Raw genomic sequence first — 26,538 nt, 5'->3', positions numbered from 1 at the left:
GTTCTATGGGATTTTTTTTGCTGTTGTTGTTTGTTTGCTTATTCACTCCAGCTGTATCAGATTCTCATTTCATAGCACATCAGCTTTACTGGTTCATGAAAAGTTCGTCAACATACTTTTGAGTCAGAAAAAAATATTTTGAATTGGGAAGATAAACTTCCAGGGTTCCTAGCATAGAGTTATGACTTAAGAGGTGGATGGACCTAGAGATTGTCATACTAGATATACTAGAGGGTGAAGTAAGAAAGAGATAAACAAATATCATCTGTTAATACATATATGTGGAATCTAGAAAAAGTGGTATAGATGATCTTATTTGCAAAGCAGAAATAGACACACAGAAATAGAGTACAAACGTATGGATACCAAGGGAGAAAGGGGGTGGGATGAATTGGGAGATTGGGATTGACATATATATACACTACTGTGTATAAAATTGATAACTAATTAGAGTCTACTGTATGGCAGAGGGAACTCTACTCAGTCCTCTGTGGTGACCTAAATGGGAAGGAAACCCAAAAAAGAGGGGATATATGTATACCTATAGTTGAATTACTTTGTTGTACAGTAGAAACTAAAATAACTTTGTAAAACAACTATACTCCCATAAATTTTTTGTTTTAAAAAGCCCCTCCCTCACACGTTCTCTTGCCCTTCAGCTGTTAGTGGAGGATCACATTACTTGGGGTCATCTTTTCTTAATAATACTTCATTCATTTTCAGGCTGCAGATGCTTTCTGCTCCCTGTCCCTGGGTTGCACTTGCTCTGCCTTGGGGGCTAGCGGGGAGCCCCAAACTCTTGAAGGGTCTGGTCTTTACAGTGTGTATTCCTGCTTCCAGCCACTACCCCCTCCTCTCCAGGATGCTTCTGGCACTCTGGGCCCCCATCTGGAGTGCCCCGCCTCGTGAGGCCAAAGTAGTGATCAAGGGAAACAAGGAATGTGCTCTCTCTTCCCAGAAAAGGGCCGAATCCTCCACGACACACAGAGAAAATAAAAGCCCCCAACCAGCAGTGGCAACTCACACAGAGGAAAGTAGCCAGGACTCAGTGGCCGCCCAACTGTTCAAGCTAACTCTTTACATCTCGTAATCAAACCCCTGCCACCTGCTGAGCCCCTGGGAATCCAAAGCTGCCGAGGCTGAAGGGTCTGTTTATGTGAGATGTGTGGTTCCCCTGCCCACAGGCTCCCTTCCTCCCTGGAAAAGTTTCATATCAGGCCCGACACCTTCAAAGTGGTTGTTGATCCAGACCAAGAGTATCCCAGTGGCCATTTCGGACACCTCCCTGTATGTTGCTGGGGTCTGGAGTGAGAAGGTTGCTAGGAGGCTGAGAGCTGAAGGAAACAGAAGTTTAAGTTGCTTGAACCGGCAGAACTGGCGACTTGTCCCAGGCGCATAAACCGACAGAGTGTCTGTGATCAGAGCAAACAGAATTCTCACAACAAAAGGGACTCTCGGTCCATTTGTCCACAGCTGTGATTCGCAGAGGCTTCCAGGGGCTCGGGCCAAGGAGTCCCTGAGAATGACCCAGCCTGGTCTCCTCCTGCCTCTCCATTCCATACCATTGAATTTTACACTTTAAAGAGTCGGATGGGACTGAGCAAATAACACTTTCACTTTCATGTGAGATCCCACACGCCGCGGGGCAACTATGTGGGAACAGGCATAAGTGACTTGCAAGGTCACAGAGGCAGGAAGCAGAGAGCTGGATGCAAGGCCAGGCTTCTCCAGGTCTGCCACTCCTTCCGGACCCACATGACTGAGAAGCGCATTTCTAGTGTGCACTGGTCACACTGGTCATGTTGGCAAAGTTCTAAAGTCACTGAAAACTAAGATGTATAATTAATTGCTGTAGTAGCCAAAAACTGTCATACTAATAAAAAAGCCTGATTTAAAAAATTTTGTGCTAAAATATACATATTTATTACTTTAACAACTTTAAAGTGTACAATTCAGTGGTGTTAATTACATGCCCAGTGTTGGGTCATCATCATCACTATCTCATTCCAAGCATTCTCATCAGTCAAACATAAAATCTGAACGGATGAAGTTAATGGGCTTCCCTGGTAGCTCAGCTGGTAAAGAATCCGCCTGCAATGCAGGAGACCCCAGTTCAATTCCTGGGTTGGGAAGATCCCCTGGAGAAGAGAGAAGCTACCCACTCAAGTATTCTTGGGCTTTCCTGGTGGCTCAGATGGTAAAGAATCTGCCTGTAAAGCAGGAGACCTGAGTTCGATCCCTGGGTTGGGAAGATCCCCTGGGGAAGGGAATGGCAACCCACTCCAGTATTCTGGCCTAGCCTGGCAGGCTGTATAGTCCACGGGGTTGGACATGACTGAGCGACATTCACTTCCTGTTAATCTCCAACCCACTTTTGCCTATTCTGTGTATTTCATCCAAGTGGAATCATACACTATCATTCTATTATATCGGGCTTATTTCACTCTGCATGTTGTTTTTAAGATCTGTCCGTATTGTAGCATGTTTCAGAATTTCGTCCGTTTGTTTGTATGTTCTGCACTTTGTTTATCCATTTATTTTGTTGGGTTGTTTCCACCTATTTGCTATGAATGTGGTATACATGTTTGATCCCTGTTTTCAATTCTTTGGGCATATACCTAAACCTAGGGGTGGAATCTCTGAGTCATATGGTAATTCTATATTTAACTTTACAACAGATTCTTTTTTGTTATGGAAATAGGTAGATTTAAAAAAGAAGATACACTGCAACTGCACAGAGTAAATTTCATTGCTATGATTAAAAACCAAACAAAACAATTCCAATTGTAGTTTAGAAAGGCAAGGATATTCTTGACAATATATTTTTCATTTGATAACACAAAGTTAAGAAGTAATTGGATTGTTATGAAAAACTATATTTAAAATTCAGCATTATTAGAATGAACCTATGGTTGTATTCCAAGGGTAGAGTCTCTCTGTTCTTGAGGATGTTTGAAAGACAGGCTGGAAGAACTGGCCCTGCTTACCTAGAAGTTTTGTAGAGAGACGCTGGGCCTGGGGAGGGACTTTAAACCTAGGAGATTGGGTCCATGCCAAGGGCACAGTTCTGAGCAGGTGGAAGGAAGGGACACTTTAAGATCCTGACTCTGGTGGAGGCTGGTGGGGAGCAAGAACACTGACTTCTGTCCGCAGTCACTCCCTGGCCACCCAAAGGCTGCAAGTGAATTAAAGATGACAGTTCAGAGCAGCAAGTGATCTGGAATCCGAGGAAGCAGCCATTGTTGTCCAATCACTAAATCGTGTCTGACTCTGCTACCCCATGGACTGCAGCACAGCAGGCTTCCCTGTCCTTCGCTGTCTCCTGGAGTTTGCTCAGACTCGGGTTCTTTGAGTCGATGATGCCATCCAACCATCTCATCCTCTGTCTCCCCCTTCTCCTCCTGCCTTCAATCTTTCCCAGCATCAGGGTCTTTTCCAGTGAGTTGGTTCTTTGCATCAGGTGGCCAAAGTATTGGAGCATCAGTCCTTCCAGTGAATATTCAGGGTTGATTTCCTTTAGGATTGACTGGTTTGATCTCCTTGCAGTCCAAGGGACTCTCAAGAGACTTCTCCAGCATCACAGTTCAACGGGATCAATTGTTCGGTGCTCAGCCTTATTTATAGTCCAATTCTCACATCCATACGTGACTATTGGAAAAACCATAGCTTTGACTATACAGATCAGAGTTGTTAGGAAACCCTGGCTGTCATTGCTGAAGGCACCTAAGAGCAGTCCTGGCCAAACTCTGAAGGCTGATGGCTCCTCAAATTCCTCTGTTGCCTCAGAAATGTCACAGCAGAGCTTTGTTCTTTCGCTCAGTTCAAAGCACTTTTTCTGCCTGCAATGACTCAGTGTGTGGGTGGGGGGCCAAGTCTCTGGGGACACAGCTGTAACTCTGGCCATGCCGAGGCATCACTATTGACCTGTGTAGCTCTAACCAGTGAAAACAGAAACCCCCTCGGCAGATGGGTAACAAAGTGACACCAGATTAAATTCGTTCATAAAGCCCACCAGGGAGTGCGTTTTCTCTCCATTCCTTTTCTAAGGGAGCCATGGATGACAGATGAGGATGAGATCATTCTAGAGTGGCTGCCGCAGGGGAGGGTGTCATCATCAGCATTCCTGGAGGTCCAGGCCTGGCCTTCCCATTGGTCCTAGGCTGTGGGCTTCACATTTAAAAGGTGAGACCTCAGGGAATTCCCTGGCCATCCAGTAAGGTTAGTACTGCACTCTTTCACTGCAGGGAGCATAGGTTTGATCTCTTGCCTGGGAACTAAAATCCCACAAGACACTCAGTGCAACAAATAAATTAATTAATTAATTTTAAACAAATTTAAAAAAATATGCGGCCTCTGAGGGAGCAGGTAGGACCCTTTCCTCAGGGGTTGGCTTCATGTGTGGGAGTTTTGCAGCCCTTGTAGGTCCTGGTGACACCGGCACTGATAGCTCCTGGCAACCTCTGTGGGGACCCCAGAGCAGGCAGACCCTTTGCAGGGCTTGCTCCAGCTCCTTTTTCCCATTATTCAGACCCCAGCACATTACTGGATTCTGTCCCTCAAGCTTGCAAATCTCAACCTACATACAGTACAGTTGACCCTTGAACAATGGAGCAGGGATTCAGGGTGCGAACCTGCTGGGCAGTAATAATCCCAGATAACTTGCAATTCACCCTTCAGATACATTGTTCTGCATCTATGGATTCAACCAGCCTCTGAGCAGGTAGTACTGTAGTATTTACTATTGAAAAAAAACCCACACATAAGTGGATCCATACAGTTCAAATCCATGTGGTTCAAAGGTCAGCTGCATTTAAGCAGATACGACAGGTCTTTAAGGAAAAGTCTTATTCCTCTTACTTTGTGAATTATTTACTTTGCATTACTATTGACCCCTGGACATGCCTCAGCCATGGTGAGGTGAATGTGTTCAAACTTTACCGCCATTTTCTACTGACTTCCAGGCCAAGTCTGCAATTTTCCCAGTGAAGCTGACTCAGGGGTTTTCTCACTGTCCCATTTCTTGCTGCCATTAGGCAATTGTCATGTTAATGTTGATAGTGAATTGGCTCATTCATTCATTTAATGGAAAAAATTTTTGAGCAAGTCCTCCTATGGGCTCCTGAGCGGTGATAAAGTAAAATATAAAATAGAGACTAGACTTAAAAGTTCCCTGAGCAGATAAAACCAGTTAAGCCATGTAAGTGAAACTAAGTAAGCTTTTCCTGCGACACAAGTGACATTAGTTTGGGTCATTTCTCGTAAATGCCTTTGAAAATCATAAGTGAAACTTAAAACTATTTTCCAAAATTGACATAAGATAATCGCTTTTGACCAACCCTGAAACATTAGGAAAAACTTCAATGCTATAACCAATCACTGTAAAAAATTAAACAGCCTCCAAATGTTCACCTCACGAGCTGTGCTGTATAATACATACTTCTGATCTTCATTCCACTGTTGGTTTGAAAGTTCCCAGCTCGTGAACTGCTCTGAAGTGCACAATGAACTCTTACTAATTACTATTTTGAGATTTTCCTGGTGGCTCAGATGGTAAAGAATCTGCCTGCAATGCAAGAGACTCAGGTTCGATCCCTAGGTTGGGAAGATCTCCTGGAGGAGGGAATGGCAATTCACTTCAATATTTTCGCCTGGAGAATTCCATGACCAGAGGAGTCTGGTGGGCTACAGTCCATTTATCGATCTGATGGTTTAAGTTTAGCTGCTTCTGGATTTTTGACAGCAGAAATAGAAACAATACTAACAGTAATAATGATCAGGAAACCTTTTGTTGTGCATGACATTTCTGCCACAGACTTGCCTACCTGTGCTATGTAAAGTCCTTATCCATCCTGGTTGCATTTGTCTAGAGCCTGGTCTGGTATTGAGCACAGGTAAGTACTTAACACAGGAAAACATTTCTGAAGTTTAATTGAATATATCCGATAAAAGATGCTATTCATCTCAAGGTAAAGAGATTCAGACAATTCTTAAGAATACAGAAGTTGAAACAGGATTCTCCTAAGAATATCTGGGAAGAAATATCACCAGTTTTGCCATTAATTTCTCTGCTTTGATCCTATCACTCAGGTCTAGGGCCAGTGTCAGCACCTGTCATGTCTATTTGGAGTTCACGTGGAATCGGTGGGTTTGCACAAATGAGGATCCCCTGCACTTGCAACCTCCGTGTGGGGGTGCTGGCCACAGGGTAGAGAGAAAGCTTTGCCTACTAGGACAATTGCCCATTTTGGGGATATTGAGGGGAAAGCCCTGGTGTGGAGAGGTTGGTGGCCGTGTGAGCTAGTGACAAACTCCATGCTAAAGTTACTGTCTTCTTACACACATTGGAGACAGCCTCTCTGGCACTTAGATAGACCTGACCTTTGCTCATTTATTTCCTGTGCCTGTTGCTATCCAGGTTGCTGTTACCCTTCTTCTAGACTGTTCCTTACCCCCCACACGGGGCTGGTCTCCTTCACTCTCAGTCCTCATGGGGCAGTTGACCTGGCTTAGCCTGGGACCTGGGACCTGCCAGCAGTGGAAGAAGGACATTTGCCCAGGTCCCCGCTCCTGTTTCAGAATCTGCTAGAACAGAATTTTCCATGCTTGATTTCTCCTTTAGGAATGATCAATATCGCCAGCTAATTCTGAGCTTTCCTTCTCAGGCAGTTTGCTGACTTCATTAGGGTGTGAAGACAGTTTCTCTCTTGTTTATCTTCCTGTGTGCGCACTGGGACACCTCATGGCAGTGAATGGGGGCCTTTTAGGGGACAGCATCACATTTCTTTATCCTTAAAACCTGTGTGTTCTCTCTAGCTGCTTTGAATCCCTTGAATTTTTAAGTATTTTGATTGACCAATTCTACAAGCCACCTTCTATAAGTTAAAAAAAATTATTATTTAGTTTAAAAAATATTTTGTTTATTTGTCTGCATTAGATCTTAGTTGTGGCATGTAGGACTTTTCTTTGCCGTGCCTGGGCTTCTCCCTAGTTGAGGCGCCTGGGCTCAGTGGCTGAGGTGAGGCCTTAATTGCCTGGCTGGATACTCGATCTTAGTTCCTTGACCAGAGATCGAACCTGCCTTCCCTGCATCGGAAAGGCGGACTCTTAACCACTGGACCATCACGGAAGTCCCTATTTAGTTTTGATGCTGCACAGATTGCGGGATGATAATTCCCTGACCAGGGATTGAAACCACACCTTCAGCAATGAAAGTGCACAGTCCTACCCACTGGATCACCAGGGTATTTCTGAACCCTCTGAATTTTTAAAAATAGGGAGCCTCAAACCATTTGCCAGGTAACACATTCTGGCTGCCAAATCAACTGCAACTCGCTACAGCAGAGTACTGCTTTTAAGAGCATTTTTACCCCCAGCTCTCTCTGCAGAGAAGGGGGCCAGTCCTGGGGTGGAATGCTGCAGATGGAATGTTATTTCCATGTGCTGAGTCCAGAGGTTCCAGGAGGACCTCAAACATCTCACAGAATACTTTCTTTTTTCCCTGTTGGCTGGGGCTCCATCTGTCACTTTTGCCTTGCTGAGCTCAGGTTTGTCAGAAACCAGAACCCAGCACAGACTTGTCTTTCCCTGCACAAGGTTAACTCCTCAGCCCTCACCACTCCCCCCTTCCTCTCTGCCAAGTCCCAACCTTCTTCTTCAAGCCAGCTCCCATCTCGCTGGCTCTCTCCAGTCGAGTCCCAAATCACTCATCACTCCACAACTATGGCCTCCCACCTCCCTTGGCTTCCCTCCTCCCTAATTATTTAGCACTTGAGTAGATTTTTCTGTTCATCTGCAGTTTGTTGTCGATGTTTCTGTTTCTGTCACTTCTGTTTATACATATTTACAGTTAGTTCAATTATCTGTTCTAATGGCAATCTAGGTGGCATGAATAATTGAAAGATAATTCACATTTGGCTTTGGAATGCCTTTCTGTATTCACATTTGAGTTTGGGGATGTCTGATATTCTGAGAATTCACATCTCAAACTCAGTAATGAAGCCACAGTATAAAATGCCTTGGAAGGAGTGAGGGCGTCCTTCAGCATCTTTTCCCCTGGCCCCTGAAACATCTTTTGGCTCCTGGTTCCGTGATGAAGTTGGAAAGCATCACTTCTCATGCAGTTGGCTAGTTCTGCCCCCAGGAGAGCCTTTCCAGTCCCTTCGGGGTGTCTGTCTCAGCTGTTTGTCTGGTACATGTTGTCTCTATCAAGGGGGAAGGTAATCAGGAGGCTGGCTTGGAGGAACACTGTCAGGGCTCATGTAATTATCTGGGGAAGAAAAATTCCTTAATTGTAAGACTTTGCCAAGCGAACATTTATTCAATATGTCAGCTCATCAGCACACACACAAATGTTAACCGGTCTGATTGCTTTGAAAAATTGTCTTTGCAATCCTTATTGTGAAATACGTAAGCAACATGATGTATGATTGAACATATTAACTGGCTTTAAACTAGCAGGGTCCTTTCACATAAACAGAGATGCCCACACAGGCTTGAGTAAACAGATGACATTCACCGTGGTGAGCCCGGGCAAAGGTTTGCGGCCCTGACCACACCACGAGAAATATTTAAGTTTAGCGGATTTGTTACATAAACACTCTAACCTCAAACTCAGTCTGGGCAATTACATTGCTCTCCTCTGAGTTCTGCCTTGCCAAAACAGAGAAGGCAAGGGTTGAATCTCCTTCTAACCTTGGGACAAAATGTGATTGACAATGTATCTGTACATTTGTATTTTTTTAAAGCATTTCAGGAGGCTTAAATACAGACCTGGGGTGCTAAAGAGAAAGGCAGTCTTACCACTGAGTGAGATTTTATAAAAACAAACTCAAAAGCATGAGTATAAACTCCCCTTGACAGATGGTGGAAAGCCATCCCCCATAGTTGGCCCCTCCCTCTGGGATCCTTCTAATAGCTTCTGGCACCATTTCGATGGCATCCCTCCCACTTGGATCATCCTTGTTAATCCAGGAGTCTAGTGTGAGGCCTCGCCTGGGTAGGCAATCAATCTATCCTGGATTATTAGACATGAGTCTGGGACGAAAGATCCTGAATTTGATCAGCTTCAGATATTTCTTCATTGTCCACTGAATCTTCCTAAGAGATCTGTGGTTCCTGAGATGGTTTAAGGATTAAATGTGGGGGAGCTTAGAAACCTAGAGAAGCCACAACTGAGGAAGGGAGGAGAGAGATGCCACGAAAAAACAAAACTAACTCCTTGGCTCTAAAGGGGTATCGGGAATTGAGAGGGCTGTCAGGGGACGCAAAACACACAGGTGGGGCCGCCACAGGCCACGAGACGGACTAAGAAATGTGTGCTCATCCTCTCAACGGGTCCTTGCTTAGCACCTTCCAGGTGTTAAGCATCATGCTGGGCACAATGGTGCTACATGAATGAAGTTTGGTCACTTACCAATGAGTTGAGTAACACCACTTATCATTACCACTGTTTTAGGAAAACCATACAGAAAAACCTGTACTTTCATGGAAGTGGCATTAATGGCTACCTTGAAATGGCAATCCACGCCAGTACTATTGCCTGGAAAACCCCATGGACAGAGGAGCCTGGTAGGCTACAGTCCATGGGGTTGCAAAGAGTCGGACACGACTGAGCTATTTCACTTTCACTTTCACTTAGTCATTAGTCCCCAGAACTAGGCTACAAGCTGAGGCCGTGTGCACTGTGGGAGGACCAGGTCAGGGGGAGCCTTGGTGGTCAGGGGCAGCATCTAAAGCCACGTAGGGGAGTTTGATCCCAAAGAAGGGCAAGCGTAGACGCTCAGGAGCTGGCCCAGGGGGTGGGGCTGCTAACCAGGCTGTACACTGACACAGCACTCTACAGTTTCCAGAGCTCTGTGGGTCTCATCCGAGTTAGACTGGGGAGGGATCCAGTGACAGGTGCTGCTGGGCTACTCCCTGAACAAGAATCTCAGAAGCAGATCAGGAGCCTTGGAGCAAGGACCCTTAGGAACGGCCCGGAGCACAGATGCAGACGTAGTCACATCCTAGAGCAGCAGAGCAGGCCCCAGAATTTCATCTGGTCTCCGGGAGTCATCAGCTTTTTGGTGCCATGGATCCCTTAAACAGTCAGATGACGTCTGTGTATCTTGTCTCAGAATATGTTTAAACGCCACATGATTAGAATGCAGACCAACAGAAATGCAATTATTAAAATATTGAAAAGGTAATCAAATTTGATTACAGCAATATATGTAACTCTTCACACATGAAATAACAGGATAGTGGCATGAGTAATCACAGTCATGTTCATGATGTGCTGCTGTGATGGGTCTAAATGCTACTGTGAGTATCTGCAGAAACTGTAATAGTAGAACATTAGTGATTTCTACTGAGACAGTCACAAGGACTGTGAACACCGCTGTGGTTTGCTGCCGACATTCACAATCAAAGGAAATGCTACAGTACAGTTAGAGGTTAGTGAATACAAACAAACATGCATGTTTTCCCCATCCAAGTTCACAGACTCCTGAACCTCAGTACTCTCCTTTGTTTCAAGTGTAGCTATCAGGGCTTTTTTGGGCTTCCCAGGTGGTACTAGTGGTAAAGAGCCTGCTTGCTAATGCAGGAATGTAAGAGACGTGGGTTTGATGCCCTGAGGATGGCGTAGCAACCACTCCAGTAATCTTGCCTGGAGAATCTCATGGACGGAGAAGCCTGGTGGGCTGCAGTCCATAGGGTTGCAAAGAGTTGGAGACGACTGAAGTGCCTTCACACGCCCACTGAGCTTTTTTGACTCTCTATCCATGGCTATGCTAGATTTCAAGCAATCATGAAGATCTGATTACTGATAAACTATCCCACAACAATGCTTGACTTTGTCGGTAAATGTGGATTATAGGTTTGTGCTTACTTTTTACTCCCTTGTACATATACGTTTATACAAAAGTGAAAGTGTTAAGTCACTCAGTCATGTCCAACTCTTTGTGACGGTAGCCTGCCAGGCTCCTCTGTCCATGGCATTCTTTAGGCAAGAATACTGGAGTGGGTTGCCATTCCCATCTCCAGGGGATCTTCCTGACCCAGGGATTGAACCTGGGCCTCCTGCGTTGCAGGCAGATTCTTTACCATCTGAGCCACAAAAGTAACATGCAAATATGTGGATGTGGCCTTTCCTAGGGGCTTCCCAGGTGGCTCAGATGGCAAAGAAAAGCCTGCAATGACTAAATGAACGGGCTGGCTAATTACCTTGCTGCTACATTTCTGAGTTCCCAGTTACCTCTCCCCTGCTTTTTGTTAATCTCTATAGTGTGTTCCTCTGTCAGCTTTCAGAGGATCCTTCTGGTCGGGTCTTAACCTTTGCAGGTGTTACTTCAGGATGCTGAGCAGAGAGGGAGCAAGGCCACATGTCTGTGCACCACGGTGGGTCACCAGGGCTCTCACATTTCTGGCCTGTTAACAGTTTCTTAGATTTCAGTTACAGAGGCAGAGAGAAATCAGGGTCTACCCTTCTTGCAAAGGTTTCTAAATGCCACCATGCCAAAAGTCATGTGATTTTTTAATTTTCTATCATGCCTGGGCCTCAGAAGAGCTGGTAGGCAACTAGCTCTTTTCTAAAATAACATCTTCTCCCGCCTGTGAATGCCTTGAGTCACCATGAGATGAGAAGCCCATTAATTAACCTGCCAAAGACCTTTCTTCTCAGTGGAGACTGCTTATCACTCAGCAGGAGTGTATCCTAGTAGGGTTAGTGCACGAAAGAAAACAATCCATCGGGACATGAGTTATGACATCTTGAGGAGTTAAAACAAGCCCATATGAGGGGAGAACTGCAGTGTTCCCAGCAACACCTGGAGTACACATCCTTTAGTGGGAGTGAAGCTCTCCCATATCTGTGCTCAGGATGCTTTTGTCCCCCTCCTTTTTATTTTTTAATGAATTGGTGACTTGCCTAGTGAAAGCAGGTAAGGAAAGAAGTCTCGGGACTAAAGTCCTTGGAATATAGGTTTGCAAGATTATTTTTTTTCAAAAACATTTTCAAAAACAGAAAAAGCAACTTTAAATGGCAGAGGAAAAGAAGCAGCAGAAGGGAACTGCTTAAAAATCACTTCAAAAGGGGCTTCCCTGGTAGGCCAAGCGGTTGAGAAGCCACGTGCCAATTGCAGGGGACGTGAGTTCGATCCCTGGTCGGGGAAGATCCCACCTGATGTGGAGCAGCTAAGCCCGTGCACCACAGCTACTGAGGCCTGCGCGCCCTAGAGCCTCAGCTCTGCAACAGGAGAAGCCACGACAACGAGAAGCCCGAGCACCGCCATGGAGAGCAGCCTCGAAGAGCAGCCCCCGCTTGCCACCACCACAGAAAGCCCGTGAGCAGCATTGAAGACTCAGCATAACCAAAAATAAATAAATAAACCTCAAAAAAAAGAAAAAGAAAGAAAGGCTTCACTTTGAAAGAAAGGCTGTTCACTGGGCACGTTCATACAGAGAACGAGCTGACTGTGAACCCCCATCATCTTGAAATAGGTTTATATACTGGAGATAGCAGTTCACTGGCTATCTGGAGAAGCACTCAGATAAACAACGGGGACAGAGAGGTGGGTGGGGAGAATGACAATGGGACTGTGACACTTTAGAAACATGAAGCAAAATTATTCTTGGGGCAGTCTTTGCATGGGGAGGCTTTTTAGTTATTCAACAGTGTTTTGGAACAAATCAAACTGCACATCAAGATACACCATGAGCAGAGCAGCTAACAAGCAGGGTCACTGAGGGTACAGTGCAAGAACGTACAGGATCTGATGGCACAAAGACTTTTGCAGGATGTGCCGGGGGGACATTTAAGATATTTATGGTTACTATTTTACTTATACTGCTTAGAGGACAATCACTGCTTGTTTATTCCTGAATCCTTGGTTTTGTCTTAACTTTTATATAATTTTATATTATTGTAGGAAAAAAAATGGAAACAGGAAAGGGTCAGGAACTCCCGGGAGGGGAGAAACAGGCCATAGAACATTCTTTAGCCCAATTTAAGGATGGGACAAATGGAAAAACATTTGCCAACCCAACCTTAAAGAATCACTTTGCTTGCCCTATAGGCCTTTGGGAGCTTAACAGCCATTGAGATTCACTCAACGGTGGAAGAAACTAGCATAAACCCATTAGTTTTTAGGTAAGTGATGCAAACTTCACCGACACTCAAAGTCATTCTGGATATAAAATGCACTTTGTTCCAAAGGCTATCTGACCTGCCAGCGGTCAGAAGATTTCATAACTGACCTGATATTTCTCTGTCTGTTATTTTCCCCTTGGTATGTTTATAAAGCTCTGGTTGCATTGACAATTTTCCAGGAAATCGGTGTCAGGTAACAACCCCACCATGAATAGCTACCTCTAGAGAGCAGGGAGTTTTATCCGGCGCTGAAAACATGCTGGTTGGTTTTCTACATACATGTTTATTTTCAGTTCAAAGACCAAATAGAAAACTCCATCATGGAAAATGTTACCTGTTCATTCACACTCTTTTAATCCTTCAGCCCCCATAAAATAAATGTTCTAAAGTGTAAGCAGTGGGAAATCATGTGAACTCTACAGAAATAGAAAATAAATTAGCTTCTTTCAAGACTTGGGGGAGGTCCTTTTCCTGAATGCTAGACTCTGTTGCAAACAGAATCTGTCTTGAACGAAGAATAAATCTTTGGCCTATTTCACCATTTCCCCAGCATTGCGTAACAGCATATTTCAAATTCACTTTCTTCTCCAACTGCAGCAAAAAGGCAAGGAATAGTTTGCATTTGTGGAGCCTGAAAGACAGAAAAAAAAAAAATTTCAGTGGTTTAAGAATGGCCTTTTCCTCTGGTGTCAAACTGTTCATATGTTATAGCTCTAAAGCTGAAGAATCCAAGAAAATTTGAGAGCAGATAAGTGATTCTATTCATAAGACAAGGCTGGGATCACTTGGAGTCTTTTTACTTAGGAGCAGTGGAGAATCCGATTCTGCATCACTTAGGATCAAGCCAGCATGAACATGGCAGGTTGCAGTTCTGAATTTCCAAAGAGATTTTGCTTGGGGGCCATGGCTGAAATCCTCTGACTTCTAAATTTGGGATCTACAAGTTTCTAGGATCTTGTTGAATGGGAACATCCCAGGATTTTAGATTAGGAAGCCTGTTGCCTTGGATTTCAGTTTCGCTTTTATCATAGGCTCAGACAGCACAGTCTGAAAAATTCCTCTAGGACAAGAATGGAAGTGAGTGGATCTGGAATTTCTTACTACTGTTAAAGCTTTGCTGTTTTCTCACAAAGGATGCTAAGACTCTCTGCCACTGTAAATCCTGCAGTCTTTCAGGAAAAGAAGTGATCAAACCACATTTTAAAAAGAACAAACAAAACACCTAAGTTTAAAAAAAAAAAAGTGTTCACCAGGAGAAATGTAAATATAAGCACTTGGCCTTTGATCTGAATTTATACATGGAGGAATTTATCTACTGGGCCAAGAGTTCAAACTCGGCTGGAATACAGCGAGCCGGCCTCCCACGGCTGAGTGCAGGGTCTGGAGCCAGAAAGGATGCTTGACTAGCTTCAGAACAGAAGACCGTGATGAAGGCAGGGGACGAGGAACTCCAAATACTCCCCTAACGCCTGATTCAAGTCAGGGAAGTAAACAGAAAACAGGAGGAACGCAAGCATAATAAACATTATCAAAACAAAAATATTTTTGATGTTAGGAAGGGAAGTTTCCCTGGTGCAAACCTTGCCTCTCCACTCAGGGCCATGCCAGCCTCACATCGACGGCTCTGGCGACCCCAGACGGGAGGCACAGTGACTCCTGGGGAGGGAAGAGGGATACTGTGCTGTGGGGGTGGCGGGGATGAGGGTGGGCTTGGAGGAAGACCCTTGGATTAACCACGTGACCTCTACACAATGACTTAGTATTTAAAGGGGCTTAGACTCTGTGGTTCCATATTTTCAGAAAACTCAAAGGGTGGGTATAGAAAGTCTGATTATGCATTAAAAAAAACCCAGAAATGCAAGAGTGAAGGTGCGAATGAATCAGTTGTCTGGTGTTTATTCAGTGGGGAAAAAACAATTCTAGAAGTTTATTTAACAAGACATCCTTTGGAAAATAGAACTTGGAGTGACATGGCCACAAGACACAGACTGCTGGCAGGGGCAGGAATATGCAGGAGGCAAGAAAGGGATTCTTTCCCAGCGCCTCTGCTGGATGGAGTGTGGCCTTGTTGGCACCTTGATTTAGGCCTGTGAGTGTGTGCTAAGTCGCTTCAGTCGTGTCTGACTCTGTGCAACCCTATGGACTGTAGCCCGCCAGGCTCCTCCGTCCATGGAATTTCCTAGACAAGAATGCTGGCGTGGGTTGCCATTTCTTTCTCCAGGGGAACTTCCTGACCCAGGGATGGAATCATCGTCTCTTACATCTCTTGCATTGGCAGGCGGGTTATGACTTGTGTCAACCAGGAAGCTCCAGATTTCAGCCTACTAATACTGATTTCAGACTTTTAGCCTCTAGAACCACAAAAGGATATGTTTCTGGTATTTTAAACCACCAAGTATCTGCTACAGCAGTCTTGGGGATAAAAGACGCATGCGGACGCGCGCACACACACATTTCATAGAGGAAAGGAGTTGTTCTCTCTTCTTTATTTAGCTAAGAAAATTTCAGACGGTAAAGAATCCACCTGCAATGTGGGAGACCTGGGTTCGATCCCTGAGTTTGGGAAGATCCCCTGGAGGAGGGAATGGCAATCCACTCCAGTATTCTTGCCTGGAGAATCCCCATGGACAGAGGAGCCTGGAGGGCTACAGTCCATGGGGTTGCAAAGAGTCAGAAATGACCAAGTGCTAAGCACACACAACACACACCCTTATATCAATTACTGGTAATAACACTTGGCTCTTGGCTTTTCTTTGCTGAAAACCATCTTTTATTGGTTCCCATTGTTGAATAATAGAGGTTAAAGTTAAATATGCTACCAATGCGACTTTAAAATAAAAATGAAAATTCAGCCTCAATAGTATTTGTAAAGTTGATGCTGACGTATTTTGACAATTTTTAAAAGCTGAAAGGTGACTAATTTAGAATCTTTTGCATCATGATTTGTTTGAGATTTGCTTTTGAATTGAGGAGAATTAACTCTGCATCAGTGGCACCCCACTCCAGTACTCTTGCCAGGAAAATCCCATGGATGGAGGAGCCTGGTGGGCTACAGTCCATGGGGTCGCTAGGAGTCGGACAGGACTGAGCGACTTCACTTTGACTTTTCACTTTCATGCATTGGAGAAGGAAATGGCAACCCATTCCAGTGTTCTTGCCTGGAGAATCCCAGGGATGGAGGAGCCTGGTGGGCTGCTGTCTCTGGGGTCGCAACAGAGTCAGACATGATTGAAGCGACTTAGCAGCAGCAGCAGCAACTCTGCATCTCTTATTAGTTAGGGTGTCTAACAGTCACTGGGTGCTTATTAACCGTCTGAATGTCTGATTAAAAAATGGCTTCAGTGAAATGGAGAGGATTTCAGGTTCATAGCATTTAGTTAAAACTTTTCCTCTACTTTACAAGTTCTAACCTTTTTAAATCTGGTAGTCAATTATAACTAATGTCATAACTGAAACTTTTCTTTTTTCATTGACCAGGAATTTCTTATATATTAGCCACATATAGATTTAAAGTTATTAGAGAAATCATGTTTCCAGAGTTTTCAGAAATATACTATTTTCCATGCCTTATTTAAAAAAAAAAAAAAAGATTATTAGACCCCCTGCTCCCCTGGAAAAGTTTCCTTTAAAAGCGAATTAATTAAGAATCTCACAGCTGTCAAGCTTCAAAACATTCCCTTTCAGTTAGACAGGGGAGAGTTAATTATCACCATCTTTCAGAGATGTTACAGATGTCATCTTAGATTTCATTATCACAATCTTTTATTTAAGTAGCTTGGGCTTCCAGCCTATTTTGGCTCTTGCCTGGGAGTGAAAAACAGGGGCTCACTCTACTCCAAGGATGGCTTCACGTGAGGAACTGAAGACCTTTTTCTTGAAACACAATGATGAGGAACAATTTTTGAGTTGCTTCTTGAAAAGACAGTTTCAGGATTAAAATCATAGAGTTCAGGAGCAACCCTAAGAAACCCCGAAACTCTATGGCTTACAGTCTGGGGATAAGAGACTCTGTCCACAGAAGGCTTGCAGGCAGCAGCCAATCAAGATTAATTTATGATTATTAAACATCACTGAAACTTTCTGCTCCAAAGAGAGTTTGGGGAAGAAAATGAACTGGTATTAATATTATACTCCTTTCTGCATGTGCAATTCAAGAAAAACAATAATGGCAGGCCCAGAGTCAATTTGATTCCATACTAATCATAACTTTGCACATCAGAATGAGGTAAGGGAGTGTCTGAATCCTTTAGGAAATCTGCTTTCTTGAATTCATTTGAATCCTGCCAAGACTCAGAAATATGATAAAGATTCCAAACAAGAAATCCAAAGGAGGGGGGGGGAGTGAAACCCTCAAAGTCAGTCATCTTCTAACAAAAGACTGACCAGTAATGTCACAGGATCAGTTTCACTGGGACAAACAACTTATTTTAATTAGTTCCATTTGGTAACATCCAAAAGAATGAATCACGCCCTTATTCTGACAATGGCAAAAGCATGACAGGGAAAGTTTGGAAAGAAGAATCAAGAACTCAAATTGTGGTGGTTTCTTGATACCTCTCGATTGTAGGAAGTCTGACCTTTTCCTGGAAGGTGAGATGAACAGAGAAGGAGAGGAAGTGGAAGGGAAGAAAGGAGAAGCTTCTTCCATATGGGACATGTCACGTCTGCAACACAGTTTGCTAAGAGTAAGAAGAGCGATGGGAGAAGGCAATGGCACCCCACTCCGGTCTCTTGCCTAGAAAACCCCATGGACGGAGGAGCCTGGTAGGCTGCAGTCTATGGGTCACTAAAAGTCAGACACGACTGAGCGACTTCACTTTGACTTTTCACTTCATGAATCGGAGAAGGAAATGGCAACCCACTCTAGTGTTCTTGCCTGGAGAATCCCAGGGACGGCAGAGTGTGGGGGGCTGCCGTCTATGGGGTCGCACAGAGTCGGACACGACTGAAGTGACTTAGCAGCAGCAGCAGCAGCAGCTGTGCGACCTGAGCAAGTGGCTGATGTTTCTGAGCCAGAGTTTCCGTAACTCTGACCTAACACTACTACCCATCGCATGGTGTTGGGGCCAGCGTGACTCGTGACCTGGGATCGTGAAGCAATTCCTGATACAGCTGTGGAGCAAGAGGTAGGGCTGAGAGTGGAAAGGCAATACGATTCCCCTGCCTTCTGGTGAATCAGGGTCATTCCTCGGCTTCCCCCCTCAGTGACCACAGGAAGGATCTAAGTTCTTGGGACAACACCTGCCTGCAAGGGGTACTTAACACAATGCCTGGCCCACTGGAGGGAATCCCCACAGGCCAGTGTCCTGACCCCAAACCTCTGCTCAGTCCTTACTTAAGTCCACAGGGACACCTGTCAAGGGAACAAGGACACCAGGGCTTCAGTGCAGGTGCAAGGGAAGCTGAGCACGTGCTGTCTGGCACTACCTGAGTCTTAACTGCAATGATTAAGGAATAATTAGGTTTACATGACCTATTTGGAGAACAAATAAAAATGGACCAAGAGACTGAAAAAGAACTGTCCCAGAGAGAGAAAAGGACTGCACATTCTTGTTCTGGGGAAAAACAATTAAGTGGCAGAAATATGGTTTGATGGGTTGACATGACAGGAGAGATTAGTCTGGACAGGGTCAACACAAAGTTTGAGAGAAATGATACTGTGATTTTCCCCAAGGCCTGGCTGGGAAACCCCAGGCCTTCACACACATACACATGCACCATTGTATCAAAAGACCAAAAGAACTGTCGTTATCAAAGCTCAAGTTTATGGGCTTCTCTGTTAAATCAGCCTCCCTTAGTCATTTTCTGCAGTTTTCTTCATCAGTAATGACAAGGATATGAAGGGCGGTTGTGGTTAAAACTAAATACAGCTCTCACTCCTCAGCAAAAAACACACATGGACAACCCCGAACGCCACACACACAACCCAAATCCCAAACTTCGTATTAATTTGTCTTTTACCTTGCTCATCCTAGCCTAAGTCTTCAGTGTAACAGTAGCAGAGACTTAACAAAAAACAAAAACAAATTCCCCGTGTTGACTACTGGCAGTGAAACAACGAGGCTTCTCATGTGGCCCAGTGGTAAAGAATCCACTGCTAAGCAGGAGACACAGGTTCAGTCCTTGGGTCAGGAAGATCCCGTGGAGAAGGGAATGGCTTCCCACTCCAGTATTCTTGCTCAGAGAATCCCATGGACAGAGCAGCCTGGCGGGCTACAGTCCATGGGATCCCAAAAGAGTCGGACTCGACTAAGAGACTATACAACAGGTGAAACAAACAGAAGTTGAGTCCTGTGTGACCGGCTTAGGGCATAACTCAGGGACAGCTGGAAAGAAGGGTCTTCAGGTCAAACAAGCTCATCCGGAAGGCTCAGAATATGCTGGCAAGAGGGAAGGGTACTGGGCTAAGGACCAGGAACTGGAGGGAGTGGGAGAAGGAATGGGGTGTTTGCGGGGAAGGAAAGCATCTTGAGAATACGCTGAGGATGTGTTTGATACATGGGTGGGGAAGAGCAGCTCCAGGTCTCTCAACTTCTGATGGAGAGTTTTCCAGGGAGGAGAATCAGGAGGGTGTTCTTCACGGTGGGAAGCCAGGGCAGAAGTCAGCAGGTATGATTGTAGGACAGAGGGGCAGACGTGAATGAAACCAAAGCCCCGCACTCCCTCCTGCCCTGGGCTGCCTCAGCCAGCTCCAAGGCAAGCCCAACCCTCCACAGTGTGTGGCTGGTGAGTCATCAAGGGCTCTCATTTCTGCTGCCCTGTCCTTTCCTGTGACTCACAGGACCCTTGGAGCTAGAAGATCTGTCCCATCTCTGAATCTTTCCAGTGTTATAAGAGCCCAACCACCTGCTGTGTGACAGTGCCATGAGTTACACTGTATCCTGCAAAAGTACACTGAGGTCCTGACCTAGTACCTATGACAGTGACTTTAACTGGAAATAGGGTCTTAGCAGATAACATCAAGTTAGGGTGGGTTGCCATTCAATGTGCCTGGTGTCTTTTAGGGAAAAGACAAGGAGGACACAGAGGGATGACAAGGATGGATGGCTACCACCAGAAGCTAGGAAGAGGCCAGCAAGGGTTCTGCCAGAATTTGAATGCACGGCCTTTGGATGACACCTTGACTTTGGACTTCTCATCTCCAGAATTGTGGGAGCATAAACATCTGTTGTTTGAGTCGCCCAGTTGTGACACTGTTATGGCAACCCCAGGAAAGAAACACACCGGAGTCCTTGATCACATGTTTCTAACTCTGGACTAAGAGATGTGTGGTATAAGGTACAGTTGGTGGAGTTGATGACAGAAGATATTAGTTCTAATTCTAGAAAAAGAGTAATGAGTTTACAGGACTCCTTTGTCAGGGCAAGAGACATCTTAAATCTGTACTTGGAGATGGCGTGATTGACTTTCATTGGAATTGAATCCAGGCAAACCAAGGAGCTGCCCATCTAAAAACATATCCATACCCAGGAGTGACCCCGGTCATGACTGTAGCTAGGAAGGGGTTCACATTAACCAAGTGAGGAAATTACATATCAGACCATTTGTGTACGAAATATAAGAAAAATAAAACAAAAAGAGATCTGAACTAGGGAAAAAAAAAACAACAACAAACAAATAAAGAAAAGAAAAGGAAAAAGCCCAAGAGCCTACCTGAATCGGGTCCTGTGAAAATCTCGCTCACTCAGAACAAGCCTTTAACCTGCTCTGTTTCTGTATCAAGATCTATGTCATAGAAGCAGGGCCGAGTCGGCAGTCCTGGCATGGTGCTCATCTAGGGGAGAGAACAAGAGATTACATCATTAGCCATGTTGCAGTGTGATCACTCCGGACAATGTCCATCCAACGACATAAATTAACTCTATAATTCAGTTCAGCCCCATGTAACTTTGGGTTATATATACACGTATCATTTTATATCCACCATCTGCTATTTCAATCTTTGTTCAAGGAAAGGAAATCCCCCCATGGTCCCACAAGACACCATAACTCCCAAATAGTGACCTGTGAACCTTTTTTTCTAAGTCAAATCTTGATGATGAAGCCCAACAAAGATGAGCCCCTCTGGCTGAAGGGGACAGTGGGTGTGGATGGGTCCAATGACGGGCTGCTGACTACCCCTAAGACACATTTTGGTAAAAGTGCTCTTGGAGCATGGTTTGAAAACTCCTGTTCTCCAGCTGGTCTACTTTACCAGCTAGAACTGTTGTTTACTGAGAACTTACTATGTGCCAGGCTTTGTACAAACACTTTACTTTTTTCTTATTACTTTTTTTTTTTCTTTTTGGCTGCACTTAGCTGCCCAACCAGGGAGAGAATCTGTGCCTGCTGCAGTACATGTGTGGAGTCCTAACCACTGGACCAAAGGGGAATTTCCAGTGTAAAAGTAAATTCCCTTTACTTTTTTCCATCATTCCCCAAACCCTATGAAGTAGGTACTTTTATAATTTCCATGTTACAAGGAACATGATGGAAGGTCAGAGGTGTGAAGTCATTTGCCCAAGGCTGCAAAGGTAATAGGGGCTTCCCTGGCAGCTCAGTTGATAAAGAATCTGCCGGCCATGCAGGAGACCCAGGTTTGATCCCTGGTTCAGGAAGATCCCCTGGAGAAGGAAATGGCAACCCACTCCAGTATTCCTGCCTGGAAAATTCCATGGACAGAGGAGCCTGGCGGGCTAGTCCATGGGGTCGCAAGAGGTGGACATGACTTAGCGACTAACCCACCACCACACAAGTAATAAACAGTAAAATGAGAAATTGAATTCCATGCCTGTAATCTCAAATTACTCATTTAAACACCACTACCACCACCGTATGGGCACTTCATAGTCTTATGTGGATAACTTAAGTTCCCCATTACCGTTAGAAGTAGGCACTAATTTTAACCTCACTTTACTGATGAAGACAGAGGATGTGTGCATGCTAAGTTGTTTAGTTGTGTCTGACTCTTTGTGACCCCATGGACCGTAACCTGCTAAGCGGCTGTGTCCATGGGATTCTCCAGGCAAGAATACTGGAGTAGGTTGCTGTTTCCTCCTCCTGGGGATCTTCCTGATCCAGGGATCAAACCCACGTCTCTTATGTCTCCTGCAGTGGCAGGCAGATTTTTTACCACTAGTACCACCTGGGAAGCCTGAATTCAGGATACTTAGGCACAAAGGATGTGCTCAAGGACATATCAGTGGTGGAGACAGAATTAAAGCCAGGCCCGTGCTCCTCACCGCTTTGCTGCACTGTGTCCAGATCGGTTTTGCAACGTGCACTCCTTGTCCACCTGCACCAGAGACCCTTGGTGAGCAGAGGAAGCCGCCCAGTTCCCTCTGGTGATTCTCACACACTAAACACGCATCCAGGAGCCAGAGAGTGAGGCTCCTGGAGAGTGCTCCCTATCGACTTTAGCATTACCCACTTCTTCCCCACCTGGCCAAAAGTTCTCAACACAAAAGGAACCCAGATAAAGCCTCTGTCTCAGATCTCAGGTCTCTCACTCTTAAGGTCCTTTCTGCAGTGGCAGGATTCCCTATCCGCCACCCACTCTTCCCTCCTACGATGCTGACAGGTTCTTGTTACTCAAACTTGGGGGGACTGTAGACCAGTAGCATCACTATCACCCAGGACCTTGTGGGAAATTCAGTCTCTCAGGGCCCACCCTCGGCCAGCTGAATCAGAACCTGACATTTCGGCTCATCTCCAGGAGATTCGTGTGCATGTGACCATCGGAGTAGCCCTGGCTTAGTCAGTGTGGCCTAGGATGTCTCTCCCACCGTTCCCTCTAGCCCTGGGACAGGGAGCTCGAAGGGAAGGGGCTGAGGAGCAGCAGTGAGGAAAGCCCTTTCAGCCTTGATAAAAGGCTGTTAGTTCTTCCTGGCATGAGCTGCAGGTCAGGGAGGAAACCTGCGCACCTGTGGTCTCATAACCTCTGGGACTGTGTGAGTCTGAATGACAGGGGTCTACACGGCCAGATGTAAAACACCGCGATATAGTGGCCAGCTCAGGACTGCACAGGACTACTCTTCAGTTTATTATGGGCTAAAGAGGCTTCTGAGCCACCACTGATAGCCTGTGTCCAGGAAGATGTGCTCTGGGTTTCAAGCAGTGAACTACAAACAATTTCTGGCACACAACCTGCTTGTAGGTGGGGACTTCCCGCACGTTAAAGCTTCTGGTATCCGGATGGCTACTTATCCTCCTGAGGTTTCTGTTCCTAGCAAAGGGGTAACATTTTTCTCTGGTTACTACAGTGGCTTCTCCTAGGAGAACCCAGAAAGAAACCCACGCTTAATGTTTTAGCACTGAGACATAAAACAAAGGACACTGGTGAGAACAGTCCATGTTTTTTTCAGTTGCCTGGGCTACAAAGTCATACCAGTTACTCTACAGCAGTTTTCCTACCTAATCGCATTCTGACATGAATATTTAAAGCTGTCCTTATGATCTGTGTGGGGGATATGGATTTGGAAAAAGGAATCAGCGTTTTACAGTTTGGGATGGACATGTACACATTGCTATATTTAAAATGGATAACCAACAAGGACCTGCTGTATAGCACACGGAACTCCGCTCAATGCTATGTGGCAGCCTGGATGGGAGGTGAGTTTGGGGGAAAATGGATACATATATGGGTTTCCCAGGTGGCTCAGTGGTAAAGAATCCATTTGCCGATGCAGGAGTCTTAGGAGATGCGGGTTCAATCCCTGGCTCGGGAAGATCCCTTGGAGAAAGAAATGGCAACCTGCTCCAGTATTCTTGCCTGGAGAATCCCATGGACAGAAGAGCCTGGTGGGCTATAGCAGTCCATGGGGTTGCAAAGAGTCGGACATGACTGAGTGACTGAACATGCACGCACACGTGGATAAATGTATATGTATGGCCGAGTCCCTTTGCTGTTCCCTTGAAACTACTGGAACACTGTTAATTGGTTATACTCCAATTTTATAAATTAGAAAGTTGAAAACATTAAAAAAAAGAAGAAGAAATGAGCAGTCACAGTCAGCCACAGTGAATCTGCTCCACCTCTAATTTAATTCACTCTCTAGGTTGAGGGGATCCGGGTGAGGACCCCGACCCAGACTTGCTGGCTGCTGCCTCTAAGGCTGCAGCGCTATTCACTCCAGGGCAGAATTCAGAATGAGGCAGATCAGATCTGAATCCACACGAGGTGAGAAAGCCCAGGAAGAGCCCCGAAGGCAGTGCATCTGGGGCCAAAGCGACAACGGAATCTTCTATTGTGGACAACACAATTGCCCTGCCTGCTTGTTCACACGCTATTTTTACAGATGTGAAAATTCAACTCTCCGCCATTCACGTTTAGCTGGTGCCAGACCAAGGCTGACAAAGACAGTGTGATTTGTGCGCTTCCTGGAGCTGAACCGCCGGCTGCACTGAATCAGCGTGTGTGTCTTTAGGTCATTCTGATGCTGTCACAAAACTGGGAGCTTTTCAAAGTAGCCAAGATATTACATGCCAGGAAGTATAAAATGTCTTTCCTCTATTTTCAACTTATTTTACTCAAATGGGAGGAAAAATGAGTTCTCAGAAGACTCCCATGTTTCTTTCCAATGATGCAATAGTCACTTTCAAGAATCCAGAATCCAGTTTATTCGGGATGAACAACAGACAAGCGTGTGGAGCATGCAGAGCTGGGGTAACTCCCAGCCCTGGGGACAAAACCACCTCCAGTCCAGATATTTTTAAAATAAAATTCCTGCTGAGGACTTCCCTGATGGTACAGTGGCTAAGAATCTGCCTGCCAATGCAGGGGACATGGGTTCAATCCCCGATCCAGGAAGATCCCACCTGCTGTGGAACAGCTAAGCCTGTGCATTGCAACCCCTAGAGCCACCGTAATGAGAAGCCCGATCACTGCAACGTAAAGTAGCCCCTGCTCCCCACAAGTAGAGAAAGCCTGAACACAGCATCCAAGACCCAGCACAGACAAAAAAAAAAAAAGACTACTAAAAAAAAAAAAAGTCCTGCTGAGCAAAGTCTGTTACCAAAGGATTGGAGCCCCCAGACAAGAGTCAGCACAGAATGACAGGAAAGAATGTGGACAGCCCTTGGGAGCTGACCTCTGGCCCCATGCCTGGGGTCAGTGGTGATCTATGTTGACTTTATTTGTGTGCCCTCTAAGAAGGCCTCCTGCTTAAAATAACCAGGGGCCACAAAATTGTACTTACTTGTCATGCTGCATTAATGGATTCTTTTACAAAGGCTGAAAAACATGCTTTTTTGCCCTTCACGGCCCTAATTTTAACCACAGTGAATCTTCCAAATCTGATTTCAAGTTAGGCTTTTTTGAGAGAAATGATGAGCTGTAGGAATAGCTTTTATGAATGTTCATTAAAACCAGTAAAGAGAAAATATTCATATACTTAAAAACTTGTCATTCAGAAGTAAACGTAGAACACTCTTAGAATGAGTAGAAAAATTACCCAAAAATCTGTTTCATAAAATGACAGAATCATATTTACCAACCACTTAGCCAAAATGTTATCATAGTTAATTTTGTTGCGCTTGTGAAATAATTTCTTTTCTGCCTTCTCCTTAAATCTACTACTTTTTCCTACTGGATAAGCCATTCAAGTTTGTTTTAATTCAAAAAAAGAAATAAGCATTTTAACTCACACCTATTTTGTTCCTTCAGTTCATGACCTGAAATGGAATCCCTTCTATATCTTTCCTCCACCAAACTGATGACTGAACACACATATCTCATTTCAAAAATTTAAAAACAACCAAAATGACTGCAATGATTAATTACATGATGATATAATCTAAATAAAAAGATTCTTTTTGATGAAACAATAAGTCAAAAATTTAAACTATTGAGCAAAAGTATCTTCTGAATTGTAAATACAGTGCCTGACAATATTAGGCCTATAAAAAATATATTTTAAAACAGATGAGTAAAATGGAGGATGATTAGAGAGTTACGTAACAAGCAGAAAGAAAACTTCTTGAGGACTAGGATTACTCCCCCCCAGTGCCTTTGGATGTGAGGGACAGAACTGTATATATCTCATGGTCATGTGGATAATTAGACAAGCTACTCTAAGATGATACACGAGGAAAAATGTCCAGTATAAATACTGAGTTAAAGGAAAGAAGAGAGGTATTACAAGTCATGGTAATGAAGAGGAATTCCACGTGCTTGACTTGGTGGTGATGGATGCTCTGGGATTTCTTTCTGGGTTAGGTAAGAACCTCCTGCACAGCCCGTGACTGCCAGGGATGTTCTGGGTGCTTGGTGCATTTTCAGAGCGCATTTACCTCTCCTGGTGGCCAACGAATGCCTGTTCCTATGCAAAAGGACAGTGAGGCTTCATTCAACCCACAGTCCTTTGCTGATCACTCACCATGGGAACACCAAGGTGACCAGGACCTGGTCCCTGCTTCCAGAGGAAGAGACC

General features: G+C 44.9%; 1 protein-coding gene across 1 annotated transcript in view; it reads right to left on the bottom strand.

Annotated features, from left to right (window-relative positions):
• Nucleotides 1-13,392: 13,392 nt before the first annotated feature.
• The window catches only part of MTHFD1L (methylenetetrahydrofolate dehydrogenase (NADP+ dependent) 1 like), a 181,649-nt gene continuing 168,503 nt past the window's right edge, over nt 13,393-26,538 (bottom strand). Inside the window, exons 27-28 of the mRNA XM_086318320.1 lie at nt 20,783-20,903; nt 13,393-13,760 (exon numbers count right to left, since the gene is read on the bottom strand). Coding sequence (XP_086174446.1) covers nt 20,814-20,903 — 90 coding nt within the window. The 3' untranslated portion in view covers nt 13,393-13,760; nt 20,783-20,813. The remainder of the gene's footprint in view (nt 13,761-20,782; nt 20,904-26,538) is intronic.

This window comes from Bos grunniens, chromosome 9, assembly GCF_055505025.1.
Source record: "Bos grunniens cultivar Pamir isolate PY7600 chromosome 9, Bosgru_T2T1.0, whole genome shotgun sequence".
Classification (NCBI taxonomy): Eukaryota; Metazoa; Chordata; class Mammalia; order Artiodactyla; family Bovidae; genus Bos; species Bos grunniens.
The sequence above is the reverse complement of the archived record's forward strand: the minus strand, read 5'-3'. Positions and strand labels throughout refer to the sequence as shown.